The 22,958-nt window shown below is 50.2% G+C and overlaps 1 protein-coding gene across 9 annotated transcripts in view; it reads left to right on the forward strand.

The window, feature by feature from the left end:
- The window catches only part of KALRN (kalirin RhoGEF kinase), a 396,845-nt gene that overhangs the window by 296,691 nt on the left and 77,196 nt on the right, over positions 1–22,958 (forward strand). For 7 of the 9 annotated variants that reach the window (XM_077273324.1, XM_077273323.1, XM_077273321.1 and 4 more), the window contains 9 exons: positions 2,432–2,501; positions 4,565–4,651; positions 5,407–5,499; positions 5,573–5,623; positions 5,944–6,021; positions 9,223–9,408; positions 11,984–12,155; positions 16,351–16,589; positions 17,084–17,968. In XM_077273324.1, the coding sequence (XP_077129439.1) occupies positions 2,432–2,501; positions 4,565–4,651; positions 5,407–5,499; positions 5,573–5,623; positions 5,944–6,021; positions 9,223–9,408; positions 11,984–12,155; positions 16,351–16,589; positions 17,084–17,335 (1,228 nt within the window). In that variant the 3' untranslated portion in view covers positions 17,336–17,968. Of the gene's footprint in view, positions 1–2,431; positions 2,502–4,564; positions 4,652–5,406; positions 5,500–5,572; positions 5,624–5,943; positions 6,022–9,222; positions 9,409–11,983; positions 12,156–16,350; positions 16,590–17,083; positions 17,969–21,654; positions 21,755–22,958 lie in introns of those variants that run through there. The other 2 variants (XM_077273330.1, XM_077273322.1) reach the window with 2 other exon arrangements.

Consider the following 22,958-nt stretch of genomic DNA (forward strand, 5'->3'; position numbering starts at 1 on the left):
AGGAGGCGAGGGACGGGGATGGAGGACAGAGGCAGGTGACTAAGGAAAGGGATGGGTAAGGAGTCGAGGGACGGAGGCCGGTGACTAAAGAAAAAAAAAACGTAAGAAGGCAAAGGACGGAGGCGGGTGATTAAGGAAAGGGATAGGAACGGAGGCGAGGGACGAAGAAGTAGTCAAGGGACGGGAATGGAGGACGGAGGAGGGTGACTAAGGAAAGTGATGGGAAAGGAGTCGAGGGATGAGGACAGAGGCGGGTGACTAAAGAAAAAAAAACGTAAGAAGGCGAGGGACGGAGAAGAAGGCGAAGGATGGAGGCGGGTGATTAAGGAAAGGGATGGGGACGTAGGCGAAGGACGAGGCCAGAGGCGCTTGACTAAGGAAAAGGACAGGGAAGGAGTCAAGAGATGGAGGTGAGGGACGGAGAAGAAGGCAAGGGATGGAGGCGAAGGAAAGGCATGGGAAAGGAGTCGAGAGACGGAGAAGAAGTCGAGGGATGGGGATGTAGGCAGGTGACTAAGGAAAGTGACGGGGAAGGAATCGAGAGACGGAGGCGAGGGACGGAGAAGAAGTCGAGGGACGGGGAGAGAGGCGAAGGACAGAAGGCGTTGATGGACTGGGACGGAGTCAAGGGAAAGAGAAGAAGTCGAGGGACAGGAGGGACTAGGTGGGTGACTAAGGAAGGGGACGGAGTCAAGAGACAGAGGCGAGGGATGGGGAAGGGAGGCATGGGATGGAGATGAAGGACAGAGACAGAGTCGAGAGACTATGTCAAGGGTCGGAGAAGAAGTCGAGGGGTGGGGATGGGCGAGGGATGGGGAAGGAGTCGAGGGACAGAGGCAAGGGACGGAGAAGAAGTCGAGGGACGGAGGCGAAGGACGGAGAAGTCGTTGAGGGACAGGGACGGAGAATACGTTGAGGGAAGGGGGCGAGGGACAGAAGAAGGCGAGGGACGGGGGCAATGGACAGAGAAGAAGGCGAGGGACGGAGAAGAAGTTGAGGGACGGGGTGGAGGTGGGTGACTAAGGAAATGGATGGGAAAGGAGGTGGGGAATGGAGGCGAGGGTCGAGGATGGAGGCGAGCGATAGGAACGGGGGCGAGGGATGGGGAGGGGTCGAGGGATGGAGTTGAGGGACAGAGGACGGAGGCAGGTGACTAAGGTAAGGGAAGGACGGAGGCAGGTGACTAAGGTAAGGGATGGGGACGGAGTTGAGGGACGGGCAAGGAGTCGAAGCACGGGAAAGGATGTGAGGGATGGGGATGGATGCGAGGGACGGAGTCAAGGGATAGGAATGGGAGCAAGGGATTGGGATGGAGGTGTGGAATGAGGTTGAAGTCTAGGGATGGAGGTGAAGGACAGGGACAGAGGCGAGGGAGGGAGTCGGCTAACTAAGGAAAGGGATGGGGAAGGAGGCGAGGGACAGGCAATGAGTCGAACCACGGGGAAGGATGTGAGGGATGGGGACAGTCGATGGATGGGGGAAGGAGGCAAGGGATAGGAACGGGAGCGAGGCATGGAGTCGAGGGACGGACTCAAGGGATGGGGAAAGAGGCAAAAGAGAGGGATCGGGACAGGGGCGAGGAATGGAGGCGAGGAAGGGGGAAGAAGTTGAGGGATGGAGGCGAAGGACAGGGACGGAAGAGTTTCATGTTACAGGTCACGCACCATGGCAAGCCTGAGCACAATAAGACACAAGTTAGGCTACTTTCACACTAGCGTCGTTTTGCCTATGTCGCAATGCGTCGTTTAGGAGAAAAACGCATCCTGCAAAGTTGTCTGCAGGATGCGTTTTTTCCTCATAGACTTACATTTGCGACGTATGGCCACACGTCTCATCCGTCGTGCGACGGATGCGTCGTGTTTTGGCGGACCGTCGGCACAAAAAAAATGTTCCATGTAACTTTTTTTGTGCGTCGAGTCCACCATTTTCGACTGCGCATGCGCGGCCGATACTCGGCCCCCTCCTCCCCGCTCATCACACTGGGCAGCGAATGCGTCGTAAGACTGCATCCGATGCCCACGTTGTGATTAATTAGCACAACGTCCGTTGGTACTTCGGGCCGACTGTTTGCGACTGCTCGTACTGACGGACTAGTGTGAAAGTAGCCTAATGCAGATGATGGGCAGTCACCAGATACTTATGACGGAGGCGACGGGCGGTCACCGGACACTGAGGGAATTACATTTCTCTTTTCTTCATTCAATTTGCATTTTGCTAATTGACAGTTAATCTATTAACCCTTCCAGGTTTGATTGCTTTCTTCCCTGCAGCATTTTTCCTCACCTGCCTGTTACTTTTGCACAGCCCTGTCTGGAGACTCCAGATGGGCGCTCCGGTCTCTAACTCTTTATGATCTCTGAATGCCTAATATTTTAACCCCCTGAACCCCGCAGGCTTGTCTCTAAATGTTAGGGTTTTTTTTCTTTCTCAGCTTTTTCCTTGGGGAGCTGCAGAAATGTCTCCCGGAGCCGGAGCGGCTAGCCCAGCTTTTCATCAAGCACGTGAGTGGATTCTTCCCCTGAATGTTCTGTTCTGTCCGTGTCATCCACGAGTAATGAGATTGAGAAGCGACCAGGGCTTCGAGTGTCTGGTGTCGGCTTGTGGTGAGATTGGAGACCAGGGAGGGATATTGTCATTGGGCACAATATAGGAGTGCCATAGTCTCTGTGTAAGGGCTCATTCCCACTTGCAAGGAAATCGGACCAATGCAATCCAACTGAAAACCAGATTGCATTCGGGCCAATATCATTCTAGGATCGTGTGTTCATCGGCGTTTTTTTCCCAGCTTGGATCGGATCACAATCGGACTGGAAAAACTCTCAGCATGCTGTGATTGTAATCGGAAATTGGATCACATGCCACAATAGAAGTCAATGGGTGCGAGAATAAAATTGCACAGCACTCGGACCATGGAGTGCTGTCCAATTTTTACACACAGATCTCCTTGGAAAAGCCGCAATTCATGTGCCGCGTGCAGTAAAATCACAGAGTGACAGTTTAGGATAGATATACACTCACCGGCCACTTTATTAGGTCCACCTGTCCAACTTCTTGTTAACACTTAATTTCTAATCAGCCAATCACATGGCGGCAACTCAGTGCATTTAGGCATGTAGACATGGTCAAGACAATCTCCTGCAGTTCAAACCGAGCATCAGTATGGGGAAGAAAGGTGATTTGAGTGCCTTTGAACGTGGCATGGTTGTTGGTGCCAGAAGGGCTGGTCTGAGTATTTCAGAAACTGCTGATCTACTGGGATTTTCACGCACAACCATCTCTAGGGTTTACAGAGAATGGTCTGAAAAAGAAAAAAAATCCAGTGAGCGGCAGTTCTGTGGGCGGAAATGCCTTGTTGATGCCAGAGGTCAGAGGAGAATGGGCAGACTGGTTCGAGCTGATAGAAAGGCAACAGTGACTCAAATCGCCACCCGTTACAACCAAGGTAGGCCTAAGAGCATCTCTGAACGCACAGTGCGTCGAACTTTGAGGCAGATGGGCTACAGCAGCAGAAGACCACACCGGGTACCACTCCTTTCAGCTAAGAACAGGAAACTGAGGCTACAATTTGTACAAGCTCATCGAAATTGGACAGTAGAAGATTGGAAAAACGTTGTTTGGTCTGATGAGTCTCGATTTCTGCTGCGACATTCGGATGGTAGGGTCAGAATTTGGCGTAAACAACATGAAAGCATGGATCCATCCTGCCTTGTATGGAGCATCTTTGGGATGTGCAGCCGACAAATCTGCGGCAACTGTGTGATGCCATCATGTCAATATGGACCAAAATCTCTGAGGAATGCTTCCAGCACCTTGTTGAATCTATGCCACGAAGAATTGAGGCAGTTCTGAAGGCAAAAGGGGGTCCAACCCGTTACTAGCATGGTGTACCTAATAAAGTGGCCGGTGAGTGTATACACATAGAATACATAGATATACAGATGTCAGTGACACACACGTGTGTGTGTGTGTATGTATGTATGTATGTATGTATGTATATATATATATATATATATCACTTAGATAGAAGAAAAGCCGCAATTCATGTGCCGCGTGCAGTAAAATCACAGAGTGACAGTTTAGGATAGATATATACACATAGAATACATACATACATCACTTAGATAGAAGAAAAGCCGCAATTCATCTGCCGCGTGCAGTAAAATCACAGAGTGACAGGATAGAATAGATATATACACATAGATAGATAGATATATAACAGATAGATTGAAGAAAAGCCGGCAATTCATCTCCTGTGTTCTGTAAAATCACTGCAGGAGCCGACAGGACAGAAGCCATGGAGTACATACAGTAAATACACATAGAACAGGTAGATATATACATGTCCATGACAAATACAATTAGTGCAGTGTGTGCCGCTTCCTGGACATGTACGTGTGAGATGTGATAAACGTGGCCTGGTCACTGGATCCACCACAGGGTGGCCGGCTCAGTGAGCGGCAGCCGTTAGGAGCGGGGTGTCACTGTGTGGTCGGACCCCGCCATAGGCATCAGCCTGACGCCATCACTTCTGTGTGTGTAATAGTCAGTGTTTCTCTGTATCCAGGAGCGGAAGCTGCACATGTACGTGGTCTACTGCCAGAATAAACCACGCTCGGAATACGTGGTTGCAGAGTACGACGCCTTCTTTGAGGTAAGAAAAGACCCTCAGAGTCATTACTGAAGTCATTCTCCAGAGGCGGATTCATCACTGATCCCCGTCTCATATAATATACAGATGTAGCCCGCTCTGACGTTTTCTGTCTGAATCTGCAGAATTGGGAGTGAAGCTCTGAAGTATAAGTGTATGTGCCCACGATCCAGAGTTGCTGCGGGTTTTACGCTGCGTTCAGATGTTACAGCATAGTGGATGGCATTTCAAGAAATCCCATGTCCACCATGTGTCCACAGACGCCTGCGGCTCACCCGCAGAGACGGACATGTGGCGCGTCTGTCCAGACTGCAGTATGTCGATTTCTCTCGCAGAGGCGCTAGTCTCCGCAATAGAAATTACATCAATAAAGTGTATTGGTCGCCGTGAATCCGCACGATTCAGTGATCAGAGGATTCACCTGCGTTCAGTAGACGGCAGCGCTTTGGACATAGCGACCGTACGCTGCATCCAAAGCTCTGCTAGTTCTGGATCCTGGGCACCCGCCTTATACACTCTGGTCCAAGGTCCGGATACAATGTATCATTACCGTCCCTCATATTCTGTATTTTCACAAGCTGTCACCACCACTGGGTTCTAAAGAGCGGAGTCCTGGCCGCTCCTCTGAATCTGGAGACTTGTGAGTAAATCTTCTGTGCGGACGCCTCCTGATCTCGTACATCTGGGGTGCAGGACGGCGGTCTGTCCGCAGGATCCAGTACGTGGATGGCTATTGTGTCCGATTTCTCTCTTTACAGGAAGTGAAGCAGGAAATTAACCAGCGATTTAACATCAGCGACTTCCTGATTAAACCGATCCAGCGGATCACCAAGTACCAGCTGCTTCTGAAGGTGAGAGCGGCCCGTGCCGCAGAGTGATCACCGCTGACCGGAGGCCACACTCACAGCCGCCTTCTCTTTTCAGGACTTTCTGAAATACAGCCAGAAGGCCGGCCTGGAGTGCACGGAGACTGAGGTGGGTCTCGTCTTTGGAGGAAGAGGAGTATGATGTCCGGGGCACTGAAAACTGGGAGTGTTACTCCACTGCATCCCGCGGGACATGACAAGTTGTCAGCTGCTCTGATGTCAGCCTTAGACATGAGTCATTTTTGGGGTCTTGGCGGAAAGTCCTTGGTTCTTAAGGGACCCCCAATGCACTTTCTTCTCCCGGAATCCCATTCCCTGGGAACAGTCTACAACTCTCATCATTCTCAGTGCTTTACATGAATTAGAGTACTACAGTGAAGACGGAGGGAAGGGGACGTAACACTCTCCATTTTATCTCCTCCTGCGCAGAAAGCCGTGGAGTTAATGTGCCTTGTACCGAAACGCTGCAACGACATGATGAACCTGGGGAGGCTTCAGGGATTCGAGGTGAAAAGTAAAACTCTGCTAGTTTGTATAAGTATTAGCACCCCTTTTATGGCAGTTTGTGGATCACCTAGTCTCGGCTGTGAGGTCGTTTCTGCCACTGAGGGTCCCTGCTGTTTGTGGACCAGTAGCAGCCTTGTGAGATGAGGCTTAGAGCCAGCAGGACGGGTTTGTTGGGGAAGCAGCATCTCTGCACATGGTTAGTCAGGCTGGGTGTGCTCCCATTGTGTAATGTTATTCCTTCCTATAAGCCTCTTATGACCCGTGTGCCTGAAGCGTCGCTCACAGCAGCCGCAAATTATGTAAAATGTGAACTTCTGTCATTTCCCAAAATGTTAACAAAAAAGAGAGCGATAATTATATTGGAGCCCCCCTGCTCTTAGAGGGGAAATCTACAGCAGTGGAGGTGCACAGTGTCTTGTATAATTCCCACCTGTAAATCACTTTTGTTATGTACAATTGTGTGAAAAAGTATTTGCCCCTTCCTGATTTCCTATTCTTTTGCATGTTTTTCACACTTAAATGTTTCCGATCACCAAACAAATGTAAATATTATACAAAGATAACACAAGTAATCACACAATGCAGTTTATAAATTAAGGTCTTTATTATGAAGGGAAAAAGAAATCCAAACCTCCAGGGCCCTGCGTGAAAACTGATTGCCCCTAAACCTAATAACTGGTTGGACCGCCCTTAGCAACAACAACTGCAGTCGAGCGTTTGCGATAACTGGCAATGGGTCTTTTCCAATGCTCTGGAGGAATTTGGGCCACTCATGTTTGCAGAATTGTTGTATTTCTGCTACATTGAAGGTTTCCGAGCATGAACCGCCTTTTTAAGGTTATTACAGCATCTCAGTCAGATTAAGGACGGGACTTTGACTAGGCCACTCCAAAACACCTATATATATATATCCTAAATAAGAGCCATAGATTCAATATGACCACCTATAAACAAAGGCTACACACAAAGGAATACCATGATAAAACCAATATTTTATGATGACAAAAGAGTAAAAAAAAAGACCAAAAAAGATTGGTAGTACTACAACAAAGAAAATAAACAGGTGAGGGCCAAATGGACAAGGAAAAAAGAGGTGGAAACACCTGGAAGTAATAAATATATAAATAACCAATCTTAAGGTAGTCTATACTGGGTAATAACTGTCACTTAGGCTACTTTCACATTAGCGTCGTGCACTGCACATCGCAATGCGACGTTGCGGCGCTCCAACGCATAATGTGGAAACGCCGCACAACGGGGGCAGCGGATGCTGTTTTTCAACGCATCCGCTGCCCCATTGTGAGGTGCGGGGGCGGACGCTGAAATGCTGGAAATGCTGCAGACGACGCACCAAAAAACGTTACATGCAACGTTTTTTGGTGGCGACGGTTGCGACGTGTGGCAATGCGTCGCACTGCGTCACTAATAAAAGTCTATGGAGAAAAAACGCATTATGCAAGCAATTTTGCAGGATGCGTTTTTTCTGCAAAACGACGCATAGCGACGTGCAGTGCACGACGCTAGTGTGAAAGAGGCCTTATCCACTCGCAAAAGGACACAATGTAGATGAGCGAGTGCTGTATATAATAATAGAAAAAAAAAAAAAAAAAAAAAAATCAGTAAAACAGGACACACCAATCAAATAAGCCTGTGTGAAATGAAGACATTTAACGTCTATAAGTACATATAAAGGCCGACAGGGGTCTTGCAAGATTGCGACAGTTATTCTAAAGTGCATGCGGAGAGGTAGGCAGTAATTCAACAGTTTAAACATATATTACCAATTCCAGTGAAGAGTCCAGGTGTCCACCACACCCGACGCGCGTTTCGCAATGAAGTGCTTCGTCCAGGGGTCCTTATTTGACCACTCCAAAGTCTCAATTTCTTATTTTTTAAGCCATTCAGAGGTGGACTTGCTGGTGTGTTTTGGACCATTGTCGTGCTGCATAACACAAGTGCGCTTCAGGTCATGAACAGATGGCCGGACATTCTCCTTCAGGATCTTCAGGATTTTTTGGTAGACGGCAGAATTCATGGTTACATTTACCACAGCAAGTCTTCCAGGTCCTGAAGCAACTAAACAGCCCCAGACCATCACACTACCACCACCATACTTTACTGATGTTCCTTTTCTAAAATGCTGAGCTACTTCTAAGCCAGATATTTTGGGACGTACACCTTTCAAAATGTTAAACTTTTGTCTCCTCAGTCCACACAGTATTCTCCCAAAAGTCTTGGCATTATCAAGATGTTTTCTGGCAAAACCGAGACAATCCTCTATGTTCTGATTGCTCAGCAGTGGTTTTCTTCTTGGGACGCTGCCATGCAGCCATTTTTGCCCAGTCTTTCTTCTGGTGGAGTTGTGATCACCGATCTTAGCTGAGCCAAGTGAGGCCTGCAGTTTTTTGAATGTTGTTGTGGGGTCTTTTGTGACCTCTTGAATGAGTTGTCGCTGCGCTCTTGGGGTAATTTCGGTCGGCCGGCCACTCCTGGAAGGTTCACCACTGTTTCATGTTTTTGCCATTTGTGTGTTATGGCTCTCACTGTGATTCGCTGGAGTCTCAAAGCTTTAGAAATGGCTTTAAAACCTTTTCTAGACTGATAGATCTCAATTACTTTGTTCAAGAATTTCTTTGAATCTCGACACATTTAGCTTTTGAGGAGCCACTTCTACTACTTCTTCTTTTTGTCAGGCAGGTCCTATTTCAGTGATTTCTTGATTGAGAAGTGAGGCAGTATTCAGGCCTGGGTGGCTAGGGAATGTGAACTCAGCTTTCCAAATATATGATAAACAGCAGTTAATTTATGTTTTAAAGAGGGGCAATCACATTGCGCACACAGGGCGCTGTAGCTTTGGATTTCTTTTTCCCTTTAATAATAAAGACCTTTATTTATAAACTGCATTTTGTGATTACTTGTGTTATCTTTGTCGAATATTTTAATTTGTTTGGGTCTAAGGGGCAACGTTTCTCCTTACAGAGAGTGACATACCAGCTCTGGCTACTTCCAACAGGTGGCGCTATAGAGTTTAATTCCTCTTTTTCTCTGAACAGGCAATTTGCATATACATTTGTTTGGTAATATGAAAGATTTAAGTGTGACATACATGCAAAATAAAAGGTAATCAGAAAGGGGCAAACACTTTTTCATACAACTGTACGTATACTTATAATGGCATAACTGTGCCACCCTCTTCTCCAGGGTAAGCTGACAGCCCAGGGTAAACTCCTCCAGCAGGATACGTTCTTCGTCATTGAGCAGGAAGCTGGTCTACAGTCTCGACCCAAGGAGAGAAGAGTTTTCCTGTTTGAGCAAATCGTCATCTTTAGCGAACTCCTCCGGAAAGGGTCCTCCACCCCGGGATACATGTTTAAAAGAGGTATCAAGGTGAGAGATTTGGCTCCTACTCCATCGGATTTCACTCCCTACACCTCCTCTCCACACTCTCGCTGTCCACACTCTCGCTCTCCGCACCTTCGCTCTCCGCCCCTTCGCTCTCGCTCTCCACACCTTTGATCTCGCTCTCTGCACTTCCTCTCCCGCTATCGCTCTATGCACTTCCTCTACCGCTCTTGCTGTCTGCACCTCCTCTCTTGCTCTCCGCACCTCCTCTCCCTAACTCACTCTCTGCACACCATCTTAGGTTCTCGCTCTCCGCACACCATCTTAGGTTCTCCACACCTCTTCTCCCGTTTCCACACCTCCTCTCCCATTCTCGTTCTCTGCACACTTTTATTAGGCTCTCACTCTGCTCTCACTATCTGAACCTCCACTCTCACTCCTACTCTCCGCACCTCCGCTCTGACTCTCCGAAAAACCTCCACTCTCGCTCTCTGCTCCGCTCTCCTCACCTCCACTCTTGTTCTCCACTCTTGCTCTCCGCACCTCTGTTGTCGCTCTCCGCACCACCACTCTTGCTCTCGTTCTCCGCTCTCCTCCCCCTCCGCTCCACTCTCTGCACCTCTTTGCCTGCTCTCGCTCTCTGCACCTCCTCACTCGCTCTCTGTACCTCCTCTCTCGCTCTCTGCACCTTCTCTCCCGCTTTCACTTTCTGCACCTTCTCTCCCGCTCTCGCTTTCTGCACCTTCTCTCCCGCTCTCGATTTCTGCACCTTCTCTCCCGCTCTCGCTTTCTGCACCTTCTCTCCCGCTCTCGCTTTCTGCACCTTCTCTCTCCTTCTCTCGCTTTCTGCACCTTCTCTCCCGCTCTCGCTTTCTGCACCTTCTCTCCTGCTCTCGCTTTCTGCACCTTCGCTCTCGCTTTCTGCACCTTCGCTCTCTTTCTGCACCTTCTCTCCCGCTCTCGCTTTCTGCACCTTCGCTCTCGCTTTCTGCGCCTTCTCTCCCGCTCTCGCTTTCTGCACCTTCTCTCCCGCTCTCGCTTTCTGCACCTTCTCTCCCGCTCTCGCTTCCTGCACCTTCGCTCTCGCTTTCTGCACCTCCGCTCTCGCTTTCTGCACCTCCTCTCTCGCTTTCTCCACCTCCTCTCTCGCTTTCTGCACCTCCTCTCTCACTTTCTGCACCTCCTCTCTCGCTTTCTGCACCTCCTCTCTCGCTCTCGCTTTCTGCACTCTGCACCTCCTCGCTCGCTCTCTGCATCTCTCCTCTCGCTCTCTGCGTCTCCCCTCTCGCTCTCTGCGTCTCCCCTCTCTGCGTCTCCCCTCTCGCTCTCTGCGTCTCCCCTCTCGCTCTCTGCGTCTCCCCTCTCGCTCTCTGCGTCTCCTCTCTGGGTCTCCCCTCTCGCTCTCTGCGTCTCCCCTCTCGCTCTCTGCGTCTCCCCTCTCGCTCTCTGCGTCTCCCCTCTCGCTCTCTGCGTCTCCCCTCTCGCTCTCTGCGTCTCCCCTCTCGCTCTCTGCGTCTCCCCTCTCGCTCTCTGCGTCTCCCCTCTCGCTCTCTGCGTCTCCCCTCTCGCTCTCTGCGTCTCCCCTCTCGCTCTGTGCGTCTCCTCTCTCGCTCTGTAGTGTCTCCCCTCACGCTCTGTGCGTCTCCCCTCTCGCTCTGTGCGTCTCCCCTCTCGCTCTGTGCGTCTCCCCTCTCGCTCTCCGCGTCTCCCCTCTCGCTCTCCGCGTCTCCCCTCTCGCTCTCCGCGTCTCCCCTCTCGCTCTCCGCGTCTCCCCTCTCGCTCTCCGCGTCTCCCCTCTCGCTCTCCGCGTCTCCCCTCTCGCTCTCCGCGTCTCCCCTCTCGCTCTCCGCGTCTCCCCTCTCGCTCTCCGCGTCTCCCCTCTCGCTCTCCGCACCTTCATTCTCTGCTCTATGCGCCTCCTCTTCCTCTCTTGCTCTTTGCGCCTCCTCTCCTGCTTTTGCTCTCTGCACTCTCGCTCTCCGTACACCTTCTTAAGTTCTCACTTCCCGGACCTCCTCTCGCTCTCCATACACTTTCTTAGGTTCTCACTTTCTGCACCTCTTCTCACCTCCTCTCGGTCTCTGCATCTCCACTCCCTCTCTCGCTTTCTGCTCCTCTTTTCTCTCTCACTTTCTGCTCTTCCTCTCTCGCTGTACGCACAACCTCTTCCTCTCTCGCTGTACGCACCTCCTCTTCCTCTCTTCCTCTCCGCACCTCCTCTTCCTCTCGCTCTCCGCACCTCTTCTTCCTCTCTCGCTCTCCGCACCTCCTCTTCCTCTCTCGCTCTCCGCACCTCCTCTTCCTCTCTCGCTCTCCGCACCTCCTCTTCCTCTCTCGCTCTCCGCACCTCCTCTTCCTCTCTCGCTCTCCGCACCTCCTCTTCCTCTCTCGCTCTCCACACCTCCTCTTCCTCTCTTGCTCTTTGCACCACCTCTCGCTCTCCGTACACCTTCTTAGGTTCTCATTTTCCGCACCTCCTCTCCTGTTCTCACTTTCTGTACAACTTATTAGGTTTTCAATCTCTGCACTTTTTCTCTCACATTTTGCAACTCATTTTGCACTTTGCATCTCTTCTCCTGATCTCACAGCTTTGGGGGTCATATTGTTTCTCCTTTCACAGATGAATTATCTTGTCTTGGAAGAAAATGTTGACAACGATCCCTGTAAGTTTGCTTTGATGAGCAGAGACACCTCTGAGAGGGTCATTCTCCAGGCGGCCAACTCTGAAATCAAGCAGGCCTGGGTGCAGGACATCAGCCAGGTGTTGGAAACCCAGCGAGACTTCCTCAATGGTGAGTGGGATGCATGGTAGTGGGGGGGACTGCGACGTGGAATATACTGTAGATATATATTCTTGGGTGGTCTGCGTGATGGAATTATGGAATGATGGTCCTTTGTTTTATTTGGGTTTCATGTTTTGGGGTTTTTTTTACAAATGACAGTGAAGGACCAGGGTCACATTGGGTAATGTTATTAACCTGTAGATATGGGGTTAATTACACGGTGTCAGAACTGCTACAGTCACCGCTCATTACACAATGCCGGCGCTGCTACAGTCACCGCTCGTTACACAATGCCGGCGCTGCTACAGTCCCGCTCGTTACACAGTGCCGGTGCTACTACAGTCATCGCTCATTACACAATGCCGGCGCTGCTACAGTCCCGCTCGTTACACAGTGCTAGTGCTACTACAGTCACTGCTCATTACACAGTGCCAGCACTGCTACAGTCAGCGCTCATTACACAGTGCCAGCACTGCTACAGTCAGCGCTCATTACACAGTGCAGACACGGCTACAGTCACCGCTCATTACACAGTGCAGACACGGCTACAGTCACCGCTCATTACACAGTGCAGACACTGCTGCAGTCACCGCTCATTACACAGTGCAGACACGGCTACAGTCACCGCTCATTACACAGTGCAGACACGGCTACAGTCACCGCTCATTACACAGTGCAGACACGGCTACAGTCACCGCTCATTACACAGTGCAGACACGGCTACAGTCACCGCTCATTACACAGTGCAGACACGGCTACAGTCACCGCTCATTACACAGTGCAGACACGGCTACAGTCACCGCTCATTACACAGTGCAGACACGGCTACAGTCACCGCTCATTACACAGTGCAGACACGGCTACAGTCACCGCTCATTACACAGTGCAGACACGGCTACAGTCACCGCTCATTACACAGTGCAGACACGGCTACAGTCACCGCTCATTACACAGTGCAGACACGGCTACAGTCACCACTCATTACACAGTGCAGACACGGCTACAGTCACCGCTCATTACACAGTGCAGACACTGCTGCAGTCACCGCTCATTACACAGTGCAGACACGGCTACAGTCACCGCTCATTACACAGTGCAGACACGGCTACAGTCACCGCTCATTACACAGTGCAGACACGGCTATAGTCACCGCTCATTACACAGTGCAGACACGGCTATAGTCACCGCTCATTACACAGTGCAGACACGGCTACAGTCACCGCTCATTACACAGTGCAGACACGGCTACAGTCACCGCTCATTACACAGTGCCAGCACTGCTACAGTCAGCGCTCATTACACAGTGCAGACACGGCTACCGTCACCGCTCATTACACAGTGCAGACACTGCTACAGTCACCGCTCATTACACAGTGCAGACACGGCTACAGTCACCGCTCATTACACAGTGCAGACACGGCTACAGTCACCACTCATTACACAGTGCAGACACGGCTACAGTCACCGCTCATTACACAGTGCAGACACGGCTATAGTCAGCGCTCATTACACAGTGCAGACACGGCTACAGTCACCGCTCATTACACAGTGCAGACACGGCTACAGTCACCGCTCATTACACAGTGCAGACACGGCTACAGTCACCGCTCATTGCACAGTGCAGACACGGCTACAGTCACCACTCATTACACAGTGCAGACACGGCTACAGTCACCGCTCATTACACAGTGCAGACACGGCTACAGTCACCGCTCATTACACAGTGCAGACACGGCTACAGTCACCGCTCATTACACAGTGCAGACACGGCTACAGTCACCGCTCATTACACAGTGCAGACACGGCTACAGTCACCGCTCATTACACAGTGCAGACACGGCTATAGTCACCGCTCATTACACAGTGCAGACCCGGCTACAGTCACCGCTCATTACACAGTGCAGACACGGCTACAGTCACCGCTCATTACACAGTGCCGGTGCTACTACAGTCACGGCTCATTACATAGTGAGCAACGGCCTTAGTCCCCTCTCCGTACAGTGAAAGCAGCGGCCTCAGACCCTGCTCAGGACACTGTGAGTATCGAATGGCAGCTCCTGGAAGGAATAAATTTCACTTTCTCCCGGGAGCGGACCACTATATACGGCCCACCCTGTACAGTCCATTGTGTACCGGCCCACCTTGTATGGCCGCCGAACACATTTTTTTGAGCCTTTAACAACATGTCTTCATCCTGTACCACCCACCCTGTACGGTCCACCCTGTATCACCCACCCTGTACAGTCCGCCCATTCTGCCGCCCACTCTGTGTGCCGCCCACCCTGTACCACCCACTCTGTACCGCCCACCCTGTACCACCCACCCTGCACGGCCCACCCTCTACCACCCACCCTGTACGGTCCACCCTGTACCACCCATTCTGCACTGCCCACCCTGTACTGTCCACCCTGTACCACCCACTCTGCACCGCCCACCCTGTACCACCCACTCTGCACCGCCCACCCTGTACTGTCCACCCTGTACCACCCACTCTGCACCGCCCACCCTGTACCGCCCACTCTGCACTGCCCACCCTGTACCGCCGACTCTGCACCGCCCACCCTGTACTGTCCATCCTGTACCACCCACTCTGCACCGCCCACCCTGTACCACCCACTCTGCACCGCCCACCCTGTACCGTCCACCCTGTACCACCCACTCTGCACCGCCCACCCTGTACCGCCCACTCTGCACTGCCCACCCTGTACCGCCGACTCTGCACCGCCCACCCTGTTCTGTCCATCCTGTACCACCCACTCTGCACCGCCCACCCTGTACCACCCACTCTGCACCGCCCACCCTGTACCGTCCACCCTGTACCACCCACTCTGCACCGCCCACCCTGTACCGCTGCCGGACACGTTTCTATGAACCTTTAATAACGTATCTGCAGGTTAATAGCGTTATCCGATGTGACTGGTTCCCTTGAATCCCTTACAACCCGCTGGCGGGGCGGTATTGGATCTCGGCGCTCCTGGTCCGGCTGAGGTTCTGTGCGGTCAGTGGATCTCCTTGGATTCTTGTGGGGACTATTTCTGGGATTGGGGATACTGCTGCTGGGATCTATCATAGCTCCTCGCCCCAATGCTAACACCTGATATATGGAGTAATTTGGGCTGCAATGTGGATCTGCTGATCGGACCGCACCCGGGTCCCGTTATACAAGGTTCGATCTTACTCTGGGAACGCTGCCACCAGGTGGCCACGTGCTGCAGTGCGGGCCGCCGTCCTGTGTGGCCGCCATATTTGTTGTGAAGGGTTAATCTGTATTCTGTGATTTGCTGCTTCTCCTCTGTCTTGTCTCCATCCTGTTAACTCTTGCGCTTCTTTTCCTTCATGGCTGCGCCCGTCCCCTCCTCCCAGTAAGTCGTTCTCTTCATACTGACGTATTAGTGTGTGTGACTGTGCCCGCCGTGTATCGCCCGCCGTGTATCGCCCGCTCACTCGCTGCATCCTCACCCTATTAATTCTCTGATCTGCATATCCCATTGGGCCCAGAGCTTTAATGTTGCAGCCATAGCGTTAAAATACATCTCTGCTTGCTGTCAGTGTTGGAAAAAAAAGCCCTGCTCTCACAGCTTAGGTGTTGTTACAATGTATCAGTGTAGGTAAGAGCTATCAACAGAGAGCCGTGTCTGATCCTAATACAATGTAACGTCCCCTCAGCTGTGTGACAAGCCTTTAGGTCGGGGCCAAGTCTCAGCCTTAAAGTAAACTATTATGTGTTTCTAGTCAGTGACCGGCCGATACCAGACCCGAACTCCTCCTGATCCAATACTGTCACACAGCTGAGAGGTCGTTACACTTGTGTCAGCGTGTAATCCTCTGAGGTGATACATTGTAACAGATCATCAGGGCAGGCGTGGATTTGTGCTGCAGAGCTGAGCTGCAGAGGATTGTCTGCACTGACACACTGTAACACACCCTCAGCTGTGAGACGTGTTCTTCTATGGGTTAACGATTGTATAGTGGGATTTGTTCGGCTTGCTGTCAGTGAATGAGATTGTTTACATCCAGAGGCTGCAGACACAGCTGCAGAGCTCGTTACTGTGCCTCAGTTAATGATCAGTGCAGCTGCGTCTGACAGGGTCCAACGGGATTTCAGCCTGCGGTCATAAAACTAGAAAACCCCTTTAAGTTAAAGTGGCGGTGAAATGTCTGCGTTTGGATGTGCCGTGACACCGCTCTTCTCTCCCGCGTGCAGCGCTGCAATCACCGATAGAGTACCAGCGCAAGGAGAGTAACGCCGCCATGAATAAGCCGCAGATGAGCCGGGCGCCCACCCCCAGCAGCAGACCCCTGTCCACCACACCCATGGGCTCCGAAAAATGCGTCAACCTCCCCACCCGGAATCAGTCATTGCCGCAAAGGAAAATCCCTACCTCCAACGGCAGCCCGGGGTACGACCTGTACCAGGCGGCAGAGAAGTACGACTGCAGCCAGGTAAGTCTACGTTCACATTAGCGTTCGGCGCCGCAGCGTCGCCGCATGCGTCATGCGCCCCTATATTTAACATGGGGGCGCATGGACATGCGTTGTGCTGCGTTTTGCGACGCATGGCCGCAAGCGTTGGGCGCAGAGAACGCAACAAGTTGCATTTTTTTTTTCCTCCAACTTTCGGCCAAAAAGGACGCATGCGTCGCAAAACGCAGCGTTTTAGCGTGCGTTTTGTTGCGTTTTTGTTTGCGTTGTGCGTTGCGTCGCCGACGCTGCGGCGCACAACGCAAATGTGAACGTAGCCTAATGAGCCCGTCTGTGCAGCGGCCGCGGCGCCATGTGTTTTCTGTGACTACTGGAGATAAGCGGCCACCAGTCGCGGGCGCCGCTGCTCTGATGAGCCTCATGTCTGTGATATAAAGTATCTTTGGAGGGGATGGAGAGCGTTTCCCCCTCTGAGCGCTCCTGATTAACCCTTCCCTCCTGCTCCACCCTCTCAGAACGAGCTGGCCGGGTGTAACGGGACCACCTCCATGGCTGTTATCCAAGACTACTATGCACTGAAGGAGAACGAGATTTGTGTCTACCAAGGGGAGGTTGTACAAGTCCTGGCCGTCAACCAGCAGAACATGTTCCTGGTCTACCGGCCGTCCAACGAGCAGTCGCCGGCGGCCGAAGGCTGGATCCCTGGTTCTATTCTGGGGCAAATTACTAAACCTTCTGCTGACAATAACGACCGAAGCATCAAGTAAGTGCTGCCCGGCGCCGTATGTGGATTATGGGGAAATTCTGCTGGTTTATTTCACAGCGTTTGGAAGAAGAGATGAATGCGGAGCCTGCGGCCGGCGCCACGCCGGTCGCTCCTTATTTTTATTTCTTTTTAGTTTTTTGTTAATAATTGTACAGAAACGGTAAAGCCGCGTTCTGTATAGATGACGCCGGTGCAGACGGCCCGGAGCGGACTACGTGCCATGTTGCCATACTGTAAAGTGCTGATAGGACTGTGTGGGACTGAGCCAGGCTCCTCGACGAGGAGATTTATTCTGTTGTCTGTGGCAATTTCTATGTACAGCTGTCGTTCTCTTCGCTTTTTCTTTGGACTTTATTTTTTGATTATTTTAATATATGTTCACGGTAAACCTGTAAGATATCTTGTTTTGCGCCGCGCCCCCCAGTACATTCCTGTATAAAGTATTTTGCACTATTTAAAGAAAAAAAAGAGAAAAAAAGAGAGAAAAAAAGAAACCTCAGTCCTATCGATGCCGTCAGATCGTGCAATATGATGCTAGTCACAATGGTCATCATTGTACCTGTATTGTAACTAATAATTTTAAATGTACTATTTTAAATATGTAAAATAAATTTTCACCAGGTTCAACATGTGTCACCAGGCAACAGCGTTTTATCTTTTGGGGATTTTTATTTTTGTATTTTTTTTTTTATTATTATTTTATTTCTTTGGAATTTGTGAATTTTCAGCAATTATAATGTCAATTTATTAACTTGCAAGAATTCTGCGGCAAAAGGAAACGTGAAGCTCCTGATACTCTATCTGGACCAGGGCCTAAATACACTACATATTGTATTGTGTTCTTAAAGGGCTCATCCAGGATTATGTAAATTACACCTCCCACCCCCCATTTTAGTGCAGGTCTATAAGCAGAACCCCTGCAACCCCCCCTCCAGAATCAACATGTGACGAGGCCTTCTTATGAAACATAGTTCGTCCTCTCTGATAATTTTGCCTTCCTTGCATCATCCTGGAGGACCCCTTTAACTCTGGAAATCCTAGTTTAGGGGTCTACATCCTTTTTAAAACTACAACCTCCCCCCCCCCCCCCCCCGCATTTCCTAATGGCGACAGCGTGTTAATGATTTGCAGTATGTTGGGAGTTGAAGTCTGCCAATCCCTGTCCTAGGTAGTGCAGGGCGCCATGTACACCTGGGGGATTCTGACATTATATCTGTACATGAAGTGTTAATGCTACGTGTGTCCGACATAACAGGGAAGCGTCACCTCCTCTTGTCACCGCCGATCCTCTGCTTGCACAGTTATGATTTACTGTGAAGATATAACATTCAAGTCTCTGATCGGCTCATGATGCGCCATTCATGATGCGCTGTTCATGGTGTTTGCACCAAGACTCCGCGTCCAGATCTGTCCACACTGGCGAACATCACCTGGCAGATATCCAGAACGTGGAGCCTCTAGAAAGGAAGGCAGTGGGAGGGATGAGGCGCATTGTAGAGCCGACCTAGGAGAGCAAGATGGTGAGGCCGAGAAGTAGGGCTAATCAGTGAAAGGCAAAGAGGGTGAGGACCTAGGAAATATGGAGATACATGGTCAGGATCTAAGAGATGCATGGTGAGGATCTGGTGCATATGGAGAAACATGGCCAGGATGTAGGACATATGGAGATACATGATGAGGATCTAGGACATATGGAGATACATGGTCAGGATCTAGGGCATATGGAGAAACATGGCCAGGATCATATGGAGATACATAGCCAGGATCTAGGACATATGGAGATACATGATGAGGATCTAGGACATATGGAGATAAATTGGCAGGATGTAGTATATATGGAGATACAGGGTCAGGATCTAGGACATATGGAGATACATGGCCAGGATCTAGGACATATGGAGATACATGGTCAGGATCTAGGATATATGGAGATACATGGTCAGGAGCTAGAATATATGGAGATGCGTGATGAGGATCTAGGACATATGGAGATACATGGTCAGGATCTAGGATATATGGAGATACATGATGGGGATCTAGGATATATGGAGATACATGGCCAGGATCTAGGATATATGGAGATACATGATGGGGATCTAGGACATATGGAGATACATGGTCAGGAGCTAGAATATATGGAGATGCGTGATGAGGATCTAGGACATATGGAGATACATGGTCAGGATCTAGGATATATGGAGATACATGGCCAGGATCTAGGACATATGGAGATACATGATGGGGATCTAGGACATATGGAGATACATGGCCAGGATTTAGGATATATGAAGATACATGTTCAGAATCTAGGACATATGGAGATACATAGCCAGGATCTAGGACATATGGAGATACATGGTCAGGATCTAGAATATATGGAGATGCGTGATGAGGATCTAGAACATATGGGGATACATGGCCAGGATCTAGGATATATGGAGATACATGGTCAGGATCTAGGATATATGGAGATAAACGATGAGGATCTAGGACATATGAAGATACATGGTCAGGATCTAGGATATATGAAGATACATGGTCAGGATCTAGGACATATGGAGATACATGGTGAGGATCTAAGAGATGCATGGTGAGGATCTAGGGCATATGGAGAAACATGGCCAGGATCTAGGACCTATGGAGATATATGGCCAGGATCTAGGATATATGGAGATACATGGTCAGGATCTAGGACATATGGAGATACATGGTCAGGATCTAGAATATATGGAGATACGTGATGAGGATCTAGGACATATGGAGATACATGGTCAGGATCTAGGATATATGGAGATACATGGCCAGGATCTAGGACATATGGAGATACATAGCCAGGATCTAGGATGTATGAAAATACATGGTCAGGATCTAGGATATAGGGGGATACATAGCCAGGATCTAGGACATATGGAGATACATGGCCAGGATCTAGGACATGTGGAGATACATGGCCAGGATCTAGGACATATGGAGATACATGGCCAGGATCTAGGATATATGGAGATACATGATGAGGATCTAGGACATATGGAGATACATGGTCAGGATCTAGGATATATGGAAATACATGGTGAGCATCTAGGATATATGGAGATACATGGTGAGGATCTAGGGCATATGGAGAAACATGGCCAGGATCTTGGACATATGAAGATACATAGCCAGGATCTAGGATATATGGAGATACATGGTCAGGATCTAGATACTTGATTAGGATCTAGGACATATGGAGTTACATGGCCAGGATCTAGGATATATGGAGATACGTGGTCAGGATCTAGGACATATGGAGATGCATGAGGAGGATCTAGGATGTGGGGGCAGCTTAGGCTGGGAGATAACCTATTGGGAACCGCAATGTAGACTTTGACTGAGATCATTAAGGCTGTAGAAGATGGTGCCTCAATGATGAAGTAATTGATGTTAGCTGAGGAGGTTCTAGACATGAGATAATGACATCCTAGGAGACGTGGTGAAATGAGGAGGTGCTAGGACAGATTGACGTAAGATTGTTCTACAAAATTTAGTTCCAAGAAGACATGATGAAGGGACAAAGTAGCAGGGCTCAATGGATATTGAGACTCCAAAAGATTCTGAAATTTTAGAAGACATCAGGTGACACAGTAGATGCCCACCATGACCAGGATGTAGTGAGGTGCTGGTCACAGGAAACCCGCTGCAGGATGAGCTTCCATCACATGGGTCTATGTGATCAGCCCAGAAAAAGCAGGAGACTTATGGGATGAGACTGGTGTCCGGTGGGTAGGTGGGCGCCTTCCTTTACTCCCCGGTCAGGTGACCGCTGCCATATTATTCTAATTCCAGGCCCTGATGTTATTACATGTGATATTGTTTTCGGTGATTTCACATTCTCCAGTCATTGGGGTGTTGTCCGATCTTCACCCTTTGGACAATGTTCACATAACACAGTACGATTGGTGTGAATGTGCCCTGGAGCTGACTGGTGCCCCCCAATTCAGTAGCTTGATATAACGGACAGGACAGACAGCGGCAGCCAGACATCCCCCCCCCCAATCCTGTCCAAGATGCAGTGCACGTGTGCTGGGCACCACTGGGTGCTGCTGTGTGATTGGCTGCTGGGCGCTGATATTTTGTATCTTTCTGCTGGTGTGTGTAAGTATGTATCTATATACCAGGTCCGCTCGGCGTCGGTCCAGAGCGCCACCATCTAACCTGCGTGATGAGTGCTTGATCTGTTCTCTGAGCTTCTCCTCAGGATCCTGCCCTGTGTGGACGGCGCCCTGCCTTCGCACTCATTTCAGTTCTGCCATTTGATTGGTGCGTTTTTTGGTACAACAGGAAGTCATGTTCTTGGCACACGCTCCGCATGAGAAAACGGGACGGCAAGGAGGCAAACGGCCAGTGTAAAACCATGGAGGGTCTGGGCAGCAAGGTGAAAGTGAGTAAGGAGCTGGACCCCGCAGGTCCCGTCACCACATCCCGCTCCTCCTGCAGGACGCAGGTTTTATGCCATTTCTGTTTTTCATTTCTGCAGGATTTTGCATGGCGCTCATGTACATGGCACTCTGTGCGGTTCTATTATTTACCCTGCATATGACACGAGTGGTCACTGCATGCAGAGGGTGTGTGAGGCCTCAGGGCATCGGGGGGTTAACAGACGTCCCGCGGACACTTGAGCTGAGTTCACGTCTCCGCTGTCATCTCTGGTTTACTGAATCGTCATAGCAGCAGAAAACCAGAAGGAGGCGGCGAGCCGGGTCTGACACTGTCATGGTGTCCATCGTAATGATGGGGAGAGTAGAGCTGCGATGTACCACCGGTCAGTGGCGGAAACGTGAACTCGGCGATAAATAAGATTCTAACAGACTAAGATGTGCTGCCCCTGGCGTGTGAGGGGTTAATGATGACGAGGTAACCATAGGAGCGGATCCGGCCCCCGCGGACAACTGACGTTACATTGTCACATCGTGTCCTGTCCTCCCCCCCTGTGTCCAGGTGGTCGTTACATCGTCTCCAGTAAACGTTGTGTCCATTGTTACCATTTCCCAGAAATCTGTCAGTCGCCAGGCATGTGCTTCAGTGTGAGTGGACCGGATGCATGGATGCTGCCCCTACATGTCCTGGCTTCTGTCACCCCGCACCCATTGTGTCCTGTCCTTATTCTCGTCATCTCCCCGGCTGGATCCATGGACCATGCATGTCCAAAATCGGTGCCCCCCAACGTAAATGTAAAGGGTCTGCACCAAAAGTGCATGTCCTATAGGGAATAAATGTCTGAGTCCCTAGATATATACATTACATCACTAACTGCACATCTCATATATTCTTCTCCAGAGCTGCACTCACTATTCTGCTGGTGTGTAACACAGGATGTATCTCAGGATCAGTAATGTATGTACACAGTGACTGCACCAGCAGAATAGTGAGTGCAGCTCTGGGGTATAATACAGGAGGTAACTCAGGATGAGTAATGTAATGTATGTACACAGTGACTGCACCAGCAGAATAGTGAGTGCAGCTCTGGAGTATAATACATGAGGTAACTCAGGATCAGTAATGTAATGTATGTACACAGTGACTGCACCAGCAGAATAGGGAGTGCAGCTCTGGAGTATAATACAGGATGTAACTCAGGATCTGTA

The sequence above is a fragment of the Ranitomeya variabilis genome, chromosome 7, assembly GCF_051348905.1.
Source record: "Ranitomeya variabilis isolate aRanVar5 chromosome 7, aRanVar5.hap1, whole genome shotgun sequence".
Lineage (NCBI taxonomy): Eukaryota > Metazoa > Chordata > Amphibia > Anura > Dendrobatidae > Ranitomeya > Ranitomeya variabilis.